Raw genomic sequence first — 20740 nt, forward strand, 5'->3', positions numbered from 1 at the left:
GAGTGACTCCCCATGTACTAGCTACGGTCCGCTGGTCGGGGTTAGAAACCCTGATTCGTACTAGTTATTTTCCCGGATTTCACCATTGTGCTAAACGTCTATATCCTACGTCACTTCCTTTCAGTCAAACCGTGACACACCGTGATTCTGAAATACTGGTCACCCAACCCACTAACATGTACGTTCTACTAGGCTAAAGGCTCAGGCTTAAGCCGCGTTGAACATTAACTATTACACAGTGTTTGGTACTTACATGCCACGGAACGTATTCGTGGAGAATCTGGAATTCCTGACTTTACATAGAATATTACGAGCTTGGACACGCTCGATTACTCTAAAAGCAGCAGAATTACGAACGACTCTTACCCTCATCCGCATCCGGATACGATGGTGACTCCTCAACAGTGCGTGGTTTTCTGCGACTCCTACTAGGGTCGAATATATACTCATATAACAAGCCAGACATTAAACCGCCCACCATTGGTCCAACCCAGTAAATCTGAAAAGGGAGAAATGACTTAAAGTATTTGACGTATTGTGGATTCAAGTCTTCTTTCTTACAGCGCGTGTACACTGACGACACAAATTCCAACCGACAAGCCACGTCATGATCGGTATTGGTATTACATGACCAGTACGAGACAGTACGAGATCCTGGTTTACGATAAAAAAGGTGTACTCGAGCGACAACTGTGTCGTCCCAATAGCCGAGCAAGGATACATAAAGACTAACATTTAGACCGAGAAATATAGTTATCTCATTTAATAATATCTATCCACAAAATGAAAGTAATATTTAAATGGAACCCAGAACCATTCTTAATTTCAGAGCTGAGGCAATCAAGATTGCCAAATCAGTCAATATTTGAGTTGGATTCTTTTTTTAATATATTGCCTTGGTTCTGAGAGACACACTGGGTGCAGACAGGAGAGCAATGATCATTGTTGCGAATGATGACGTCTGAAAACGTCACATGACGCCAGTGATAAGACTCACCCAATGGTTCCTCCATCTATTCATGACAAAGGCGGGGCCCAGAGACCGCGCCGGGTTCATGGAGCTCGTGGTGAAGCGATACTGAAACAACAGCAGGTACAATGTTAAGGATGACCAGTGCATGTCTAGAAACCTATCAGCACACTACCCGTGGTTCGTGGTCAATGTCAAGTCGTTCACGTTGTTAAAGGAAGCGTACGTATAAACACGTAATGACACGTGACACATTGGCTTGCAAGATGAATTGTCTGATGAAATCGAGGTATGTATTCGCCAGAGTCCCGTTACTCGAAGCTATTGTATCAGATATGGAAGTTCGGACAGTAGTAGTGCTCAGATCGCTTTGTGGAACGCGACCCTGTTTGCCATCGTCAAGCCTCGTAGGGTATATGTAACCTCTGCGCTTTTATAAATAATGACTGACATTAATACATAACGCCATGACGGCTGACCTACATTTCACCAAGACTGACGCACATTACACCTAGACTGACGCACATTACACCTAGACTGACTCACATTATATCGAGACGGACTAGGGGCATACCTAGGCTGACTCATATTACACCTAGACTGACTCACATTATACCTAGACTGACTCATTTTACACCTAGACTGACTCACATTACACCAAGACAGACTCACATTACACTTGTTGACTCATATTAAACCAAGATTGACTCACATTACACGTAGGCTGACTCACGTTACACCTTGACTGACTCAAATGACACATAGGCTGACTCACGTTACACATAACCTGATTCACATTACACCAAGACTGACTTACATTACACGAAGACTGATTCACATTACACCTAGACTGGCTCACATAACACCTAGACTGACTCACATAACACCTGGACTGACTCACATTACACCTAGACTGACTCACATTACACCTAGACTGACTCAGATAACACCAAGACTGTTTCACATTACACCTACACTGATTCACATTACACCTAGACTGACTCACATTACACCTACACTGACTCATTTTACACCTCGACTGACTCACATTACACCTTAACTGACTCACATTACATCGAGACGGACTCGCGGCACACCTAGGCTGACTCATATTACACCTACACTGACTCACATTATACCTAGACTGACTCATTTTACACCTAGACTGACTCACATTACACCTAGACTGACTCAGATAACACCAAGACTGTTTCACATTACACCTACACTGATTCACATTACACCTACACTGACTCACATTACACCTAGACTGACTCACATTACACCTTGACTGACTCACATTACACCGAGGAGGACTCGCGGCACACCTAGGCTGACTCATATTATACCTACACTGACTCATATTATAGCTAGACTGACTCATTTTACACCTAGACTGACTCACATTACACCAAGACAGACTCACATTACACCTAGACTGACTCACATTACACCTTGACTGACTCACATTACACCGAGGAGGACTCGCGGCACACCTAGGCTGACTCATATTATACCTACACTGACTCACATTACACCCAGACTGACTCACATTACACCTAGACTGTCTCAAGCTCACACGGCATGATCTATGAAGCTGCATCTTACCCCTGCCAGGTGGCACAGAGCTACAGCTACTCCGATGGCGAGCGCCTTGCTACCCAGCTCCTTCCTGTTGGGGTCGATGGTGGCGAACACCGCGAACACCATGATGAAGGTGAGCAACGTCTCGATTCCCAACCCTTGCCACATGGACACCTGGGAGTCCAGCACGGTGACCCCCAGCTGCTTGTGACACTTGCTCGGCGTTATCCTGAAATCATAAGCATTAATAAATACATAAATTGCAAAGTGATTCCGTGGCATTGGTTTTCAAATCAAGCAAATATTTTTTGCGTTTTATGTTTCCATGACCCCCAGAATAGGCCACACCCGTTAACGGACTACTGTTTCCTGATTGACTAATAAAAAATAGCGAGGTATTTGTTGTAATATTACGCGGAATGATGTCACTGATTTCGAATTGTTGTTCACAGAATGTTTGGAGTCAATGAATAAATAATCAAAAAATAAAATAATAAATTATTATTTTTGACGTATTTATTTATATTCTAATGTCACATGATATCGCCTCTGCCTCAAGCATTAATAACTCGATGTTTTATAACCAGATTGTTTTTCAGTTGGACGAAACACCGAATGTACATGCGATTACGTCACCTTATCAGACATTATCCATTATGCATGCCATGCAAATAATCAACATAGAGATTGTATTCGAATGAATATATGACAGACTAATCGCTCAGCTGTGGTTATAAAAACAACACACAGAATGGAAATTGTATACATCACGATTATATTGACCTAACACGTAACACAAGCCCGTTATTGGTAAACATAATCAGATCCCATACTGTTTCATGACATAATAAACAAGGCTTGACGCACCATTCCGGTCGCAGTTAATGTAAGTCTAACATTTCGCCCTGCGTTTACTGATGGACGCTATAAATAAAACAGCGTTGTTATTGCTGGGACCATATTGATGTGCATGTGTCATTCCTATTGTCACTGATCAACATCTACGGCCGTGGGTTAATGCTGATGTTTGTCATAACTCTGACATTTGTTATAACCTAGTCCATGGACCCGATGACTTCAATCAATATTCTGATACATATCTGAAGTGTCTGTATTCACAGACGATGCTCATTATAGAAAACGAGAGGATTGCGTTCACAGGGCAACCCAGTGCAGACATCATGCGTAAACATGTCTAAAAGCTCTTTTAACTTTAGGCTCAAAACTAACGGGTATGGTATTGGAGAAGGGCTGTATATCAATTGTTTTTTTTACGATATGTTTTATGAGTGTACCGGAGTCGTCGGAAGTGCATCCTTTATATTGTGGGTGAACCAACGAATTTCCAGGATGACACATATGGAGGTGTGTGAGTATAGTTTTACGCCGCTTTCAACCCCCAGAAATGGCGTTCAAGCGTTGTAGCCTTTCTGAGAATTACCCCGTGACGTCCGGGGTGACGACCGAACGTTTCAACCACTAGGTTACCACACCGCTCCCTCACAAATTAGTGTTGAAGGTTCACACCGGTAATCATTCATCATGAGATGGACGCCATCCGATAACCCATAAAGATTGGTTTGTTGTATAACGCAGCACTCAGCAATATTCCAGCTGTATGACGGCGGTCTGTAAATAATCGAGTATGGACCAGACAATCCAGTGATTGATATCATGATCATCGATCCACGCAATTGGATCGATAACATGCATCAACCAAGTCAGCGAGCCTGACCACCCGATCCCGTTAATCGCCTGTTACAACAAGCATAGTCGCCAGTTACGGCAAGCATGGGTTGCTGAAGACCTATTCTACCCCGGATCTTCACGGGTCCAATGGGTCAATGGAAATCAGTGGTGACACCAGGGCCCACTTGCACAAAGTGATCTTAGCGCTAAGACTATCGTAAGCCTATGTTAAAGTATAGAAGATGCGATCATCTTAGCGCTAAGATCGCTTTGTGCAAGTGGGCCCAGGTGTTCGCGAGAAACATTATATCGCGGATCTTCACGGGTCTGCATCGGTTTTCCATCAACAATGTAACTCAGTAGGCCAATGGTGGCCTTTTAGCCCCAGATTACCCATCTGAATCTGTTGTAGTAGCAGTAGTCGTGGAGGTAGTAGTATACATGCAGTAGTATTTGTCGTGACCATAGAAATAGTCGTACTGTTGGCAGTTGATGTAGCTGTTGAGTGTGAAGATGTTGACGTCGTCATATTAAGCGTGATATCTGATACCAACAAAACAGAATTCTCTTCATTTTTTTCTGCATTTTGTGAATGCGTCAAAGAAATGGATATCCGTAATATGACCCAAGCTGGAATGGATATAGAATTAATGAAAGACTTAACGAGCCGATTGACAAACTGTCCTATTTATGAGCAATAACAATAAATAATACGCGCTATGGAAGGTAAACACGTCGATTGACGCAGCAGCCCTGTTTATAAACAAAACTATTTCTTGCCCTTAGCACAACAACGTTCCACTTCTTTTGTTGTAACCGAAGAAGCATTTACCTCTGATTCCTATTCCGGGCGTGGAGTAGGATGCTACCACTGTTTCGATGTCCGTCTCTCTTGCACGAAACTTGCACAAGCCTCGACGGCAATAATTATGAGTTTAAATCATAATTTCTAGATTAATACGAACAAGTTGTACCCTTAAAGGCTGACATCCTGTCTGCTTATCTAGACTTGCCTATTATGAACATAGAATTTCTATACGTCAATGGACGCATCTTTCAGAATAGCCTTGGAGCAAGGCTACCTTTGCACTCACCGACACGAGTGAAGGTCAACACAGACACGTCGACGGCACTGACAAGTGAAACCAAACCACAAAATTTCATGTAATGATTAGACTAAGGAATATGGACTAAACTATTACTATGACATGAAATCTGTTCTAGGGAGCAGCCGTTTCAACTGTTACACGAGTTGCTATACGATCAGTACCTTGGTATTACCCGCAATTTATCCTCTGGAAGAGAGGAGGGGTTCCTGGCACCAGCAGTGGTAAATGTCCACAAGTTGTATATGTGTACTTGGTGACTGGGGTAGTGAGATATATCCTGACTTCGGATATTATATCAGTTAAATCCCGGCGTGTCAGATTAATGTGGAAGAAAGCCAATTATGATGCAGGTCTCAGACATTCACCACTTTCATGTTTGTTTATTGTTTAACGCCGCACTCAGCAATATTCCAGCTATATGACGGCGGTCTGGATAAGACAATCCAGTGATTAACATCGTGCACATCGACCCACGCCATTGGGATACTATGACATGCATCAACCCAGTCGGCGAGCCTGACCACCCGATCACGTTAGTCGCCTCATGCAACAAGCGTAGTCGACTTTTACCGCAAGAATGGGTTGCTGAAGACCTATTCAAGCTCGGATCTGCACGGGTCCACCACTATCATGAAACGCACAGGTATGGTGTTGAGGATCAAGGATTCGAACGCACGTTTATAGGATTGTGACACGATCAAGGGGCGCAATTCTGCAGAGCAAGTTGGTGCGTCTCGTTCGACTGAATCCATCATTTGCAAATGATAAAATCCTCGTGTGTCATTGGAATAGGAATAGTAGCAAAAGTAGCAATAGTAGCAATAGTAGAAAAAAGTAGCAATAGAGAACGTAGTACGAGTAGAAATGATAGTTTTGGTAGCTATAGTATCCGTTTTCAGAAAATAGGAGAAATACCACAATGTATCGACATTGTCAGAAAGGAACATATTCAGAAGGCGACGAGTATGACTTATATCGGTTGATGGGGTTCCTGGCATAGAGGAGTTACTTCCCTTATATTAACCTGGAGCAGATCATGACACTGGAACCATCTTAAACTACCAAAGATTCATTCAGTGACCAGATTCTCCAATGCGTCTCCTTCATAAGATGTTAATCTAATTGTGTTTCATGGATGAATTGGATTCGGCTTCATCACGACAAGTTATCCGACATTATAGATATAAAACAATGACTCTAATCCCAACGGATAGAACGGAAAATCTCCGCAAGTGACTTCTCCTAAGTGCATAGTGGGCGTGCTCCCTCGCCTACAGTCTTTATTGCCCATCTATAACCACTGACAACAAAAGTCTGGTGTATCCTTTGCCAGATCGATACCCCTCATTCCCGTCAAACACACCATCCAGACTAATACTTCGTGCATCCGTCATAACCTGCTCTGGCCATAGAGCTCATCTGGTTGGCAATGTTCTTCCGCCGTTGATAAGTCTATACATCCATCACAGGACACTGTCTACAGACCTGATCCACGCGTAACAGTTATGATATAGAGTAAATATTTAATCAGCATAAAACTGATCGTGTTAGGGAGATTAGAGATTGACAGAGGAGTTTAAGGTAGAAATTTGATTATATAATTCCTCACTTATACGTACGTCTCTGTGTGTGTGGACGGTAGTTTGGGCAGGATATGAGATCAGACGGCTAGATCGGACGTTAAGCTGTGGGATCGCCGGGAATAAATGCATTGACATGACAACTAAATACGGGAAAAAACAGCCAGAAAGACGATTACCAAACATACACGCACACCAGCGTCTTTATCTGTCTACTTTATGTCTACTCATATATACCCTCTATGACACTCTCAGATACACTGAAAACGTCACAATCACAATAGTTAAGATGGGTTCCTTAGAAGATAAAACAAATAACAGTCTTTAAGTGCAGCATCGTCATCCAGTGAGTTGTTAGAAGACAGCAAAAACGTATGAGCTGTTGCCGTAGTGTTTATACTCGCCAGTGGTTCTCGACAAGAGTGAGTGAGTGAGTGAGTTGGGTTTAACGCCGCTTTTAACATTATTCCAGTAATATCACGGCGTTTCTCGACAAGAAAACGAAAGTGTGCTTTTAAAAGAGCTAAAAGCTGCACATAATGCCAGCTATACCAATTGTCTGGGAATGGAGCAACTTCAGTTGAAGAAAACCTGACGCATAGTCAAAAAGACTGCTGTAATTTCCACAGGAACTCGGACAATGTTGTATACTCCTCAGGGAGCTGAGAATGATTATTGCGTGCACAATCTGATGTCATTATTCTGTACAAACAGAACTTGAAACTGTTCACGAATACCCAGGCTTATATAAGGTCCGTCAGGAGATCCTGTCTAAAGCCTCGGATGCAAGTGTCTGAGTGTGGCTTTACGCCGCTGTTAGCTATATGATGGCCGGGGACACTGGGGATGAGATCCCTATATTAAATGAACATACGTGAGATATCCAACTCGGGTCTTAAGCGTCACGAGTATACTCATAAACAACATCACTAGACTAAGTCTACCAAAGACTACAGCGGGGAACGACGATACGATCTTAACAAGAAAAACATTGATATTAATTACCCTTATCACGATACAACCAGAGTATTACCGCCGTCATACTTACCATATACTTTCCCAGTTAACTATAACCATACACTTACTGAAGTATTACGAACTGACCAAGCATGGCACATACACAACACTAAACCACTAGAGATTTGTTTTGTAGAACAGTTACGATCGCGATGACACATCAGCCTGGACTAATTTTCCCTGTAATGTGATCCAGCTGAACCTTGTTGATATCCCATTGACCACCTGGCTGTCAGGAGGAGCATGATAAAGCCGAATTTATTGTCTACTCTGCCAGATGAATACACAAGGATCCGTTACACTCCTTGGCCGCTAATGGAATTGGGATCCAGCCCTGCCCGAGGGAGCAGAGAGCTACAATGGGATGTTGTTTCCAGGAACAGTTGTTGGCAAGTTTTCGATCTGCCAAGTGGAATATCAAATTGAAATTAAGTTTCGGTTGTTTAGGGTTCTTGATCATGACCAATTGACTGTGTTAATTAAGTGGTTGGTTTGATTAATTTTTTTGGTCTATTGACATGATCGTTTTTACTCTTTCTTTACTTGGTACTGTATATTTGAGCATATACGTCCGCTATTAAAAAAGTACACCATAAAACTAATGTCCGCCTCTTACAACGTTCAGTAACAGAAGTTCACTTTGGCTAAAACATATGTGCTCCGTTTGTAACAACTCTGATCCGGGTTGGAACAGGTCTTCAGCAACCCGTGCTTGCCGTAAGAGCCGATCGGGTGGTCAGGCTCGCTGACTTGGTTGATGCATGTCATCGAATCTCATTTGCTTTGGTCGATGCTGAGTATGTCAATCACTGGATTTACTGGTCCATACTCGATTATGGTCCTTAATGTGACCAAAAATGGAAAACATCATCCGTACATCTGCTGTCAATGATACTTGCTGTCTTAGCTATTCTTTAAAAAAGCTATATCATTGCTTTACTGAATTTACGAGAGCGGAAGGTCGGTGGTTCGATCCCCGGTCGCTTTAAACCAAACGAAAACGTAAAAAAATGTTCTTGTTGTTACTCATCCTGGGCTTGGCATGAGGGAGATGACATAACTGATCGGATCAGAGTCAGTATACTGTGTCTGAGACGGGTAATTGTGTTAAAACTGCGGCATGGTATTTCAGTGGGCTAATACCATAAAACCTGCTAGTACGAGGAGACAAACACCTGTATTCACGTCGCTATACAAGTACAATCATCCTGAACGTGACGTTAAACCATATGTCAACTTACTTAATAGTGAGTGAGGGAGTGTATGAACGTGACGTTAAACCATATGTCAACTTACTTAATAGCGAGTGAGGGAGTGTATGATTTTACGCTGGATTGACCCGTGTTCCCGTCATATCCCGTCGAGATGGAGGTGTACGATGTATACGACGTTGGTGTAGCCAAACTAACCAAGGACGAAATAACAGGTTCGAACCATGATCCTCGGATCCTGGAAAACCTCTAATTAGCGATTTTTATGTATTTAGCCTAACAATGTTTCTCGACAGGTCTGTAAGACAATAATGATGCTCGATCAACATGGGTACCCGGTAGAAAGAGTTTGTTTATAACGACCAAAGAAATCCAGATAGAAAATATTCTTACACTACATGAACAAGGCAAAAAGGCTGCATATGACTTACAACCTACCTCGTCATCTAATCTCAGACGCGCATTAATAGATTAACGAAATTTCCACTTTCCCAATCTACTGTCTAGCGAAACCATAACAGGCTCCAGAACTGATTTACGTTAAGAAGCTATCTTCTCAAGCTAAGCCTTATGTACGTCAACGGGCCGCCGTGCGGGGTTGGAAGCGTGACGCGTGATACTGGTAGTTTAGCTGCTCGTGTAATTTCATAACGCATAGTAAATATAACCGTATGTCGGGAGATGAGGGGTCGAGGGGCACTAATGTAGAGTTGTACCTCATTTTTATTATAAAAGCTGATTTAACTCAAGTTAGATGGCTAAAATGGCGTCCAAGTATTAAAAGTGAGCGTGTTGATTTTCCGTGGTTTATTGTATTATTATATTCATATCTCGACAGGGGACACAGAGAATAGGCTACACACATTTCGTGTCCATGTCAGGAATCGAACACTGATAATCGGTGTGACGGGCGTTTGATGTAACAACTACATTAGTCCACTACCCATTAAATACCTTTGCTGATAAGCTCTTCGTTGTGATCTGGGTGGTTGTGTTTTCGCACGAATACACCCATGCTTATGCTATCAACCATTGGTTTACCTGGCCTAGGTTTAATGAAGCTTTGAACCAGCATGGTGAAAGTTTCAAACCCCATCAATAACAAATTCAGTTACCTCACATGCAAACGTCATTAGTTCATTGTTATTTTCAACACGTTCAGGTGATCAATAAGACATTATGACTTCGAACCTCTTAACTACCCAGAACAGAATGGTTTGCAAACACATGTCTATGATGAAGCTGAGGATGAGTGATGCAAAATAACATCCTACTACACGGACTAACCCACGGGAGAACCCTGTAGGCAGCAGTCGATTATTTGCTTGTCGTTAGATGGACCAAATAGATCGGATGGACAGGCGCGGTGAATTTGTTCAATGTGTGTCATTTTAGGCCGACGACGTAGGACGTTCCTCACAATATCAATCAATGGTTTGCCTGGTCCAGACTATATTTGTTTACAGCCTGTCGTCATGATACATCTGTCTTAGTGCTGTCAGTGTGTTAACCAATGATCAACAAACAACTGTTGGGTATGGGAGTGGGGTAATTGGTTTTCACGCCGCTTTTAACAGTATTCCAGTTATATCACGGCGTGCCAGCTTAATGTGGGAGGAAAGCCCGAAGTGATGCGGGTCTGAGACGTTTTCCACTTCGGTGAAACCAACGAGCATGGGTATGGTGCTGACAAACGTAGAAACATAATCGGGGCGAACCGGGATTCGAACCCACAACCATAGGTTGCTGGCGTGCCCAAGGGACGCAACTCTGCACAGCGAATCGCGGCGCCTCAGACGACTGGGCCACCCGTGGTATGTAGAGAGATATAGTAGTCAGATAATCGCTTAGTTTAATCCAATTCATGACAGATGTCGGTTCAAATCCTTCATACTCCATCAGCTGATGTTGATAGCCTGCGGAAGAACATGCCCATTCTGTCAATCATCAAAAACAGATAATGTTGTTAATTTTGAAAACATGTGTCCCCCCTTCTCCCCTTCTTTTTATAGATTTTTTTTTGAGTGGCAAAATTCAATGGAATTCCCGGACAAACTGTCATTAGGTCCTCATAATCCGGTGCACGGCGTCCCACCATCAAACAAAATTAAATTCAATGAAGGCAATTTGTGATTTGATGCTAAATTTCACATCAGGATTTTGATAATAAAACCGGCGTTTTATCAAAAAACGTCTGGATATCAGTTGCATATCATTCCGTTATGTTTCTCAATTTTAATATTTCTCTTTTGAAATTCCAGATCTGATTCCCAGATCACTCATTATCTCCGAAGTAAAGTTTTTTTGGATGCCAGATTCCAACGCACGGCTCCTATTGATACTCATGTGACATACCTCGCATTTGGACTAAATGTTCCATGTTCACAGATTAAACAGAGAAGCTTCAATTTGCGAAAGGACAACAGTATCTTTTTTGCTGCACTCAACGTAATTCCATATATTCTCGGACCGCCTCCATGGTGTAGTGTATAGAACGTGAGCCTGTTGAGCGGGAGGTCTAGGATTCGATACCCCGGCCGCGTCATATCAAAAGATGTTAAAATATGTCATTTGTTACCCTGCTTGGCGCTCGGCATTGAGAGGATAAGACAATGATCGGCCCTAATCAGTATACAAACCAGTGGCTGATATTATGAACAAAGTCCCGCGTAATGCTCACATAACCTGACCACCCGATTCTCTTAGGTCACATCTGTGACCATCAAAGGACGACTCGGACATTAACTTCCCCGGGCTATTTGAACAAGTATCACCCAATCGAGATAGAATATTCCAACAATATCTGGAGGGAGATGGACACACAAACCTTTCCTACATGCAACCCATGTAGGGAATCGAACCCGGGTTTTCCGCGTGACAAATGAACGCTGTATTAACAAGGATACACCACCAAAGGCTTACCAGAGGAAACTAGGAAATTTAATCATACTAACAAACGTCTAAACGTCAGATTCTTGCGCTTGTCATTAAATGAATCATTGGCCTCATTCTAAGCTCCACCATAGCCTAAACACGTCACGTCATTGACAGGTAATACATTTCCCGATGACCCTCAATGACGTTCACCTTGACCTTGGCGAGATGTAAGCAACCGTTGTATGCTTTATTACGACTCTGTAATAGGGCTACTGACACTGATGTGGTTAGGGACATTCTATTGATCATATTCAGCGCCCACCATTACATCTATCTCGGACCATTTGCCAATCTCAAGTCTACAGATGCCCTCTGGTCAATTGGGCAGTCTAGACATGAGATAGCTCGAACCATCAGGCCCCGCTGTTGTATTTGGAATGTCCTGGAGCTATACATCATATGGATGATGCGTCACGGGAGGATATTGCATAAAGGATGAGTTATTGCATTTGTCTGTCTTATTGCACTTCAATTCATATAATTCAAAGGTACATAAAAACGTTCTCTGAAAATTGAGCAATTATTTACTGTCACGTGACTACTCCAGGTCACCCAGTGACAACCCCAAGAAAGGATCACCCATGCTTGTTTTCAGTTTAGAGGCAAAACGGTTTAGATAAATGTCATTTAGGTACACAGTTGAGTAACGAATTCTCGAGTCGTGTCTATATTCAGTTCAATACAAAGAGCGTCGATTGGTGGTTTGGGACATAAACTGCTTAACCTTTGCTAGGAATATTCCGAGTGTCCAGATGGAGGGTACATCTGACTGGGCGTTTGGAGGCGTTGCTGTGTGAATAGGATGCGAAGCTTACTTTCAAGTAATAATAAACAAAAGAAAACTTGGGAGCGTATGTTTTAGAAGATTTCAGCAATATCGTAATAGGTATTGCACCGTTTAAACAGTGGGTATTTGTGTTGAGATCCAGAATGGGAAGTACTTAACCTCTGTTGTAAACAGGCTTCACTTTTCTCCCAAAACGACGACAAAATGAGCCCTAAGTTCACCCATGCGTGAATCTGAACAATACTACACAACTCCTACTACTCTGTGGTTTAAGCGTTTGCTCGTCACGCCGAAGTCCCGGGTTCGATTCCCGACATGGGTACGATGTGTGAAGCCCATTTCTGATGACCCCGCAGTGATATTACTGGGATATTTCTTAAAGCGGCGTAAAAATACTCACTCACTCATACTGTGCTTGCTCATACTCTTGCGGAAGGCAACAACGTATATAAATGCTTACATTTGTTCAATATGAAATGAAGCTTACCATTCCTCCGCACCATGCCCAAATGGCATGAATAACAACGTCTCCCAGACATCCAGACAGATTTATCCCCCCGTTGGACATTCAGAATATCCTTATCCAATGTTGAGCAGCATATACTAGTTTTGCCAGGCACACTGAATGAAATAAATTTCAACGTTCGAGATTTCACTGCAGTGATCAATTAGTTTCAGGACGCGAGTTACACACGAAATAAGATACCAATTTCGATCTGAAATCAAAACAAAAAGTATTCACAAACCTCTACAGTGTATTTGATCACTTATCTGCACCTTGGGGAGGAAAGTTAAATAAAACATGTTTTTTTTTAAGAAAAAAAGCGGCATGGCTGTGCAGAAATACGCATAGATATCTCATCAAAGCGCATGAGGGATTGTAGTGTTGCAAAAGGATTAAAAAAATCACGTACAATTTCAAGTCAAACATCCCATTTGCAGTCAGAGATGAGTTAAATTTCTTGGGAGATTATAAAACGTGTTGAATTATAAAATTTATCGTGGTTTGGGGGAAACTTGCAAAATCAGGGAACAAGAAATCATTACAAATATCGATTACATCAAAATGGCGTTCCTTCCAGGTCAGGTAATATCGTTTACAACCAGTCCCAGTGGTGCCGCGCTCGGTTTTATTAAAATATTTATATTACATCATAGAATTCATCAAAGTGAAGAACATCATTATGTTATTATATCGACGTTGAATTACCCCGAAATCATTTCTTTTACCTCCAAGCACTTAATATATACAAGTTTTCTGTATAGCGAATTCCTTAAGCAATTTTGTAGATTGAAAATGCATTGTTTTTAAGAGCGGGGATATTCCCTCAAAATTTCAATCAATAACATGTCAAGGCAAGTAATTGATTTTCCACATAGGTCTGAGACTCGGTGGAATCACGGTGCTGTCGGGCAAGTGCAATGCATTAAGTTCTATGACAGATTGGATTTCTGCAATGACTTACTGGCACTGTTGTGGCTGGTGGCGTGTTGTTTGTGCGTGTTGGGTGCACGTGCGTGTGTACGCGAGAACGTGCGTGTATTATGTCTTTTGTTATTTGGGAATACTATAGTTGAATATTGGATTAATCACATTTCAGGTTCATTTGCAAAACAAAACAAAATTCAATCGAATTATGCCTTTTATGTAACAAATTGTTCGTAGAAAGCTTTTGTTTGTTTAGGGCAAAACGAATTAAATCAACAACTGGCGTTATTTTTGTAATCTTTGTAATATGGTATTATACACGGCAAGGCCTTTTTGCCTTGATTGTTTGTTGGATTATTTGTGAAACCTTCTAAATCTGCACAATATGGCTTCAGTGAGTCATCTGGATTAACCGGTCTCCAAATGAAAAGGGTTATGTGAATAAATACTACCCCCCACCCCCCACCCCCCACCCCCGCAAAACACACACAGCGGATATGGTAGAGGTGTTTGCGAAGAATCCAGATACTATTATATACACAAGATGACCTCGGTAAATATCTGGGTATTGTGTTCATCTACCTTCTCGTTTATCCTCAGCTGCAGACACTGAAGCAAGCTGTTATGGTGTGGCCCACGAAAGAATGTCGTAATGTATTATGGATTGTATCTTGTAAAGAGTTATTGATTATTCACTGTTTACTTTTCACGTGGTTTCAGCCTAATGCTTTTATAAGTATTATTTATTCAAGCGTTTTCTAAACACCGGGCCGACATTTGAACAATGTGCATCTATAAAAGTTAGCCGTGACCGCCATATCAACGACGTGATCGAAAATACACGTGACGTGATACATCACTACTTGCAGGCAGCCACAACAACTAAGCAGCAATCTGCAAGGAACCGACCTCTGTAGGGTACAGAGAGGAACAGCGCGGGCTTCCTATATGTGCGGTCGACCACTGTAGGGTACAGAGAGGAACAGCGCGGGCTTCCTATATGTGCAGTCGACCTCTGTAGGGTACAGAGAGAAACAGCACAGGCTTCCTATGTGTGCGGGCGACCTCTATAGGGTACAGAGAGGAACAGCACGGGCTTCCAGTATGTGCGGTCGACCACTGTAGGGTACAGAGAGGAACAGCACAGGCTTCCTATGTGTGCGGTCGACCTCTATAGGGTACAGAGAGGAACAGCACGGGCTTCCTATATGTGCGGTCGACCTCTATAGGGTACAGAGAGGAACAGCACGGGCTTCCAGTATGTGCGGTCGACCTCTATAGGGTACAGAGAGGAACAGCACGGGCTTCCAGTATGTGCGGTCGACCTCTATAGGGTACAGAGAGGAACAGCGCGGGCTTCCTATATGTGCGGTCGACCTCTATAGGGTACAGAGAGGAACAGCACGGGTTCCTATATGTGCGGTCGACCTCTATAGGGTACAGAGAGGAACAGCACGGGCTTCCAGTATGTGCGGTCGACCTCTATAGGGTACAGAGAGGAACAGCACGGGCTTCCAGTATGTGCGGTCGACCTCTATAGGGTACAGAGAGGAACAGCGCGGGCTTCCTATATGTGCGGTCGACCTCTATAGGGTACAGAGAGGAACAGCACGGGCTTCCAGTATGTGCGGTCGACCTCTATAGGGTACAGAGAGGAACAGCACGGGCTTCCAGTATGTGCGGTCGACCTCTATAGGGTACAGAGAGGAACAGCACGGGCTTCCAGTATGTGCGGTCGACCTCTATAGGGTACAGAGAGGAACAGCGCGGGCTTCCTATATGCGCGGTCGACCACTGTAGGGTACAGAGAGGAACAGCACGGGATTCCTATATGTGCGGTCGACCTCTATAGGGTACAGAGAGGAACAGCACGGGCTTCCTATATGTGCGGTCGACCTCTGTAGGGTACAGAGAGGAACAGCACGGGCTTCCAGTATGTGCGGTCGACCACTGTAGGGTACAGAGAGGAACAGCACGGGCTTCCAGTATGTGCGGTCGACCTCTACAGGGTACAGAGAGGAACAGCACGGGCTTCCTATATGTGCGGTCGACCTCTATAGGGTACAGAGAGGAACAGCGCGGGCTTCCTATATGTGCGGTCGACCTCTACAGGGTACAGAGAGGAACAGCGCGGGATTCCTATATGTGCGGTCGACCTCTACAGGGTACAGAGAGGAACAGCGCGGGCTTCCAGTATGTGCGGTCGACCTCTATAGGGTACAGAGAGGAACAGCACGGGCTTCCTATGTGTGCGGTCGACCTCTGTAGGGTACAGAGAGGAACAGCGCGGGCTTCCTATATGTGCGGTCGACCACTGTAGGGTACAGAGAGGAACAGCGCGGGCTTCCTATATGTGCGGTCGACCTCTATAGGGTACAGAGAGGAACAGCACGGGCTTCCTATGTGTGCGGTCGACCTCTATAGGGTACAGAGAGGAACAGCGCGGGCTTCCAGTATGTGCGGTCGACCTCTATAGGGTACACAGACGAACAGCGCGGGCTTCCTATATGTGCGGTCGACCACTGTAGGGTACAGAGAGGAACAGCGCGGGCTTCCTATATGTGCGGTCGACCTCTATAGGGTACAGAGAGGAACAGCACGGGCTTCCTATGTGTGCGGTCGACCTCTGTAGGGTACAGAGAGGAACAGCGCGGGCTTCCTATATGTGCGGTCGACCACTGTAGGGTACAGAGATGAACAGCACCGGCTTCCAGTATGCGCGGTCGACCACTGTAGGGTACAGAGAGGAACAGCGCGGGCTTCCTATATGTGCGGTCGACCACTGTTAGGTGCGGGGAGGAACAACACGGGTTTCCACTATGTGCGGTCGACGACATAATGGTGTCTGGACCTGTCAATCCACTGATTGACATCATGAGCATCGATCTACGCCATTGGAATATGAATAATGTTTTAACCAAGTCAGCGAGCCTGATCATCCGATCCTGTTAGTGGCCTCTTACGACAAGCATGGGTTGCTGAAGACCAACCACAACACGGATCTTCACGGGGGGTTAGAGACAGAGACATGGGGGAAGCAGGGCTAGAACCCGGTTGAGTTTAGTTATAGGGCAGTGGTGTTGCGAGTTGGTGTGATGCGTATACCAGCTGGGTTTTCCTCATGGGTTTTATTTGATTCAGAAACTACTGGCGGCGGCCGTGTGTGGATAACGAACGCTATCACTATCTACTGTGTTCTGTAACCTACATTCATCTCTGTCCATCTAATCACAAACACCAATGTGTGAATTCCCCTGTACCTCCGCCTGTCTCTCTATCAACATATTTGTTCCTGTCTATACGTCTTTCTGCCCATCTGTGTTTTGTTTTTTTATTTGCCATTTCGCTCATGATGAAATCTTTCTTCTTCCGTTATGCATTGCCGCTACATCATCGTCGTTTTGTATCTTTGAGGAATTGTTCAAAATAGTGTTGCCCTGGGATTCCATTATTAGACCTCGATTTATGTTAACAAAGTGTCATTACTGTTTTGAAATAAGGTCAGTTCCCTTTAAACAGCTCGTCTTTTATGTCTTTTAGCACCCGATCGTTCCGGTATGTCCCTAGCACGCTATAGAGCTCTCCCCTCTTCGTCTCATCTCTGTTATTTCGCTAACAGCGTTCATATCCAGACTGAAGACGTACTTATCTGAAATATGTCTGAGACATTACCTATATATACTTACTGTATTTACTGCATATACTCACCTACGCCATCTCTATATTCCTTCAAAATATATTCTACACCCAAATGTCCATAAGTTTAATATTCTTTTATCTACAACCAACACAAAGATGCTTATTAATATCGCTAAATATCTGTATCACAGTAAAGAAGAGAGAACACGTATTTTATCATCGTGACTGTTGCCATAAAGATGCCATACATTTTGTACAAAGGGCCTGTGGCTTGTACTGTACTGAATACAGAATTCAAATGTATATCAGGAAGTTAATCCCATCACCAGCATCATCATTATCATAATATTTTGTTTGAAATAAGACACATCCTGCATCTCAGACTGATACTGATGGATGCAGTTCGTACCACCCTAATGATGCCCTGGTATTTCTAACTCAGGCCTTTTGATATTTGAACAGGGTAATGCTACAGCAGCCAATTAGCCGAATGACATATCTTCGTGACAGTCACAGAAACCATTAAGTCACTGAAAAGAAGCAATGTCTGTGGAGTTAATAGATTGTCTTTGTCATCTATAAGGTCAAACGTCTTGTGACAGAGCTAATAACACCTGTACCTACAGATATACAAGACAATAACACTCTAAGTCTGGTATTTGGCAAATATCAACAGTAGTTTATAAGCTACATGAGATCTGATTTCGGAGATACAAGTAATGAGTCGACATGAAACCATCCCAGGTCTATTTTCAATAAACTCCTTCATCTTGTACACTGTTGATGTGAGTCGACGTGAAACCATTCCAGGTCTATTTTCAATAAACTCTTTCATCTTGTACAATGTTGATGTGAGTCGACATGAAACCATCCCAGGTCTATTTTCAATAAACTCTTTCATCTTGTACACTGTTGATGTGAGTCGACATGAAACCATTCCAGGTCTATTTTCAATAAACTCTTTCATCTTGTACAATGTTGATGTGAGTCGACATGAACCATTCTAGGTCTATTTTCAATAAACTCCTTCATCTTGTACACTGTTGATGTGATGATGCGTACCCGAATAATGACAGTTCTACTTTCCGGAAAAACACGGACGAAGTTTTCAACCCACGTCTGTGCGAATCAGAGGACGTTTAAGATTGGAGATTGGTTGAGGTAAACGTCTATCACAAATTGGTGCATTCATTTTCAATTCTAGATAGTTCACCTCGTCCACATCTGACCGCCGTGGCTATACTTTGCCTGTCATACTTTCTCGTGTCAGAACGAGAAGCTCTCTTATTTACACACGTCAACGGCCAATGTAACTGCAGTATCCGTCAATATTTCAAGAATCAGCAGTGATGTAGAGATTTTTGGTTTTTGTCATGTTGAGCACAATATAGGAAATTTTACCACCACTTACAACAAAGCATACAGGGCGTGAGTGACTGAATGTTGTGTTACGCCACAGGCAACAGTTATTTATCCATATCATGACGAGCTGTAAGTAATTGAGCAAGTACCGTGAAATTCAGTGGCTTCAACAATGACATAAGTACTTGGGGCATATTCCCCACGGTACAACTTACGGCAATTTGCTTGCATGTCTGGAAATTTTTCAATTTAACCCAAATTTTTAAAACTTCAAAACATCGCTTCACACACCCTGGTTGTAACATTACAGTTAGAAGCCCCATTTTGCAGCAGACCCGTGAAGATCTGGGATAGAATAGGTCTTCATCAACTATGCTTGTCGTTAGACGCGACAAATCGGATCGGGTGACTTGGTTTGTGCATTTCATCGATCCCAATTGCGTGGATCGATGCTCATGATATCAATCACTACATTGTCAGGTCTAGACTCAATTCTGGATATAGCTGGAATATTGCTGAGTGCGGCGTTAAACAACAAACAAACAAACAGGTTGCAGCATGAACGGCAAATGCTACAATGGAAGAGGAGGAAAATAACAGCTTCAGTCAGAGGTTATAGAAGATTTTGAACTTCTTTGCATGCTTCTTTGCATGCGTCACTAGATGTTATTAATAACTAACATTCAGTCATGAAGTTTATATTCCTCCCCTGGATATTTTATTCAGGAAGGATTTCAGTGAAAAATCATTTTGCATGTTTTACGGTCATTGTATACCACTGTCATATTTGTGTCATAATACAAGCATGCGAGTGAGTGAATAAATATTTAACGTCGCATCGTCAATGTTGCAGCCATATGAAGAAATGTATACACAAAATTGTTTTTAAGATTAATATATATAATATAAATTAAAAGAAGAAGATTATTTCTGTGTCTTCCGAATACACAGTTCTTAAAAACTGCTGGGCAAAAGAAAGTGTACGACCATGTTTTATAGTGGCTAAAATGAAACAAACAAGAAATGGTTATTTCATGGTAATGTATTTGATGCTGGTATCATAGTTGTGTTTGGACCTAAAGTTGGCAGTGTTTCGGCGACTGTTTTCACCCAAGTGATATTTTGACATTGGTTTGGCCAAAACCAATTTTAAAATGTATACTTTCTTTTGCCCGGCAGTGTATATTTAGACTCCTGTCCAAAACACATTCCAACAAGATGTACGAGTATCATGGGTCGCAAAAGGAAGTTATATCCCTGTGTCATGTCAGTAGCCCATTACACTATAAACCAAAACACATTTGTCGCGACCTCTGATTAGATATGTCGTGCATATAACGAGCTATAATTTCATGTCATGATTGCTATTACTAATATATTATTTATACCAGCACAAAAATACATCCAGTGCGCCCCGAGACTCCGA

At 42.9% G+C, this 20740-nt stretch overlaps 1 protein-coding gene across 2 annotated transcripts in view; it reads right to left on the reverse strand.

Annotated features, from left to right (window-relative positions):
• LOC139456236 (aquaporin AQPAe.a-like) overlaps positions 1-20740 on the reverse strand; it is a 79952-nt gene that overhangs the window by 6561 nt on the left and 52651 nt on the right. For both annotated transcript variants that reach the window (XM_071238677.1, XM_071238233.1), the window contains exons 3-5: positions 2579-2783; positions 998-1078; positions 367-499 (exon numbers count right to left, since the gene is read on the reverse strand). In XM_071238677.1, coding sequence (XP_071094778.1) covers positions 367-499; positions 998-1078; positions 2579-2783 — 419 coding nt within the window. The remainder of the gene's footprint in view (positions 1-366; positions 500-997; positions 1079-2578; positions 2784-20740) is intronic.

Source organism: Haliotis cracherodii, unplaced genomic scaffold (assembly GCF_022045235.1).
Source record: "Haliotis cracherodii isolate W230 unplaced genomic scaffold, xgHalCrac1.p SCAF_1, whole genome shotgun sequence".
Taxonomy (NCBI): Eukaryota; Metazoa; Mollusca; class Gastropoda; order Lepetellida; family Haliotidae; genus Haliotis; species Haliotis cracherodii.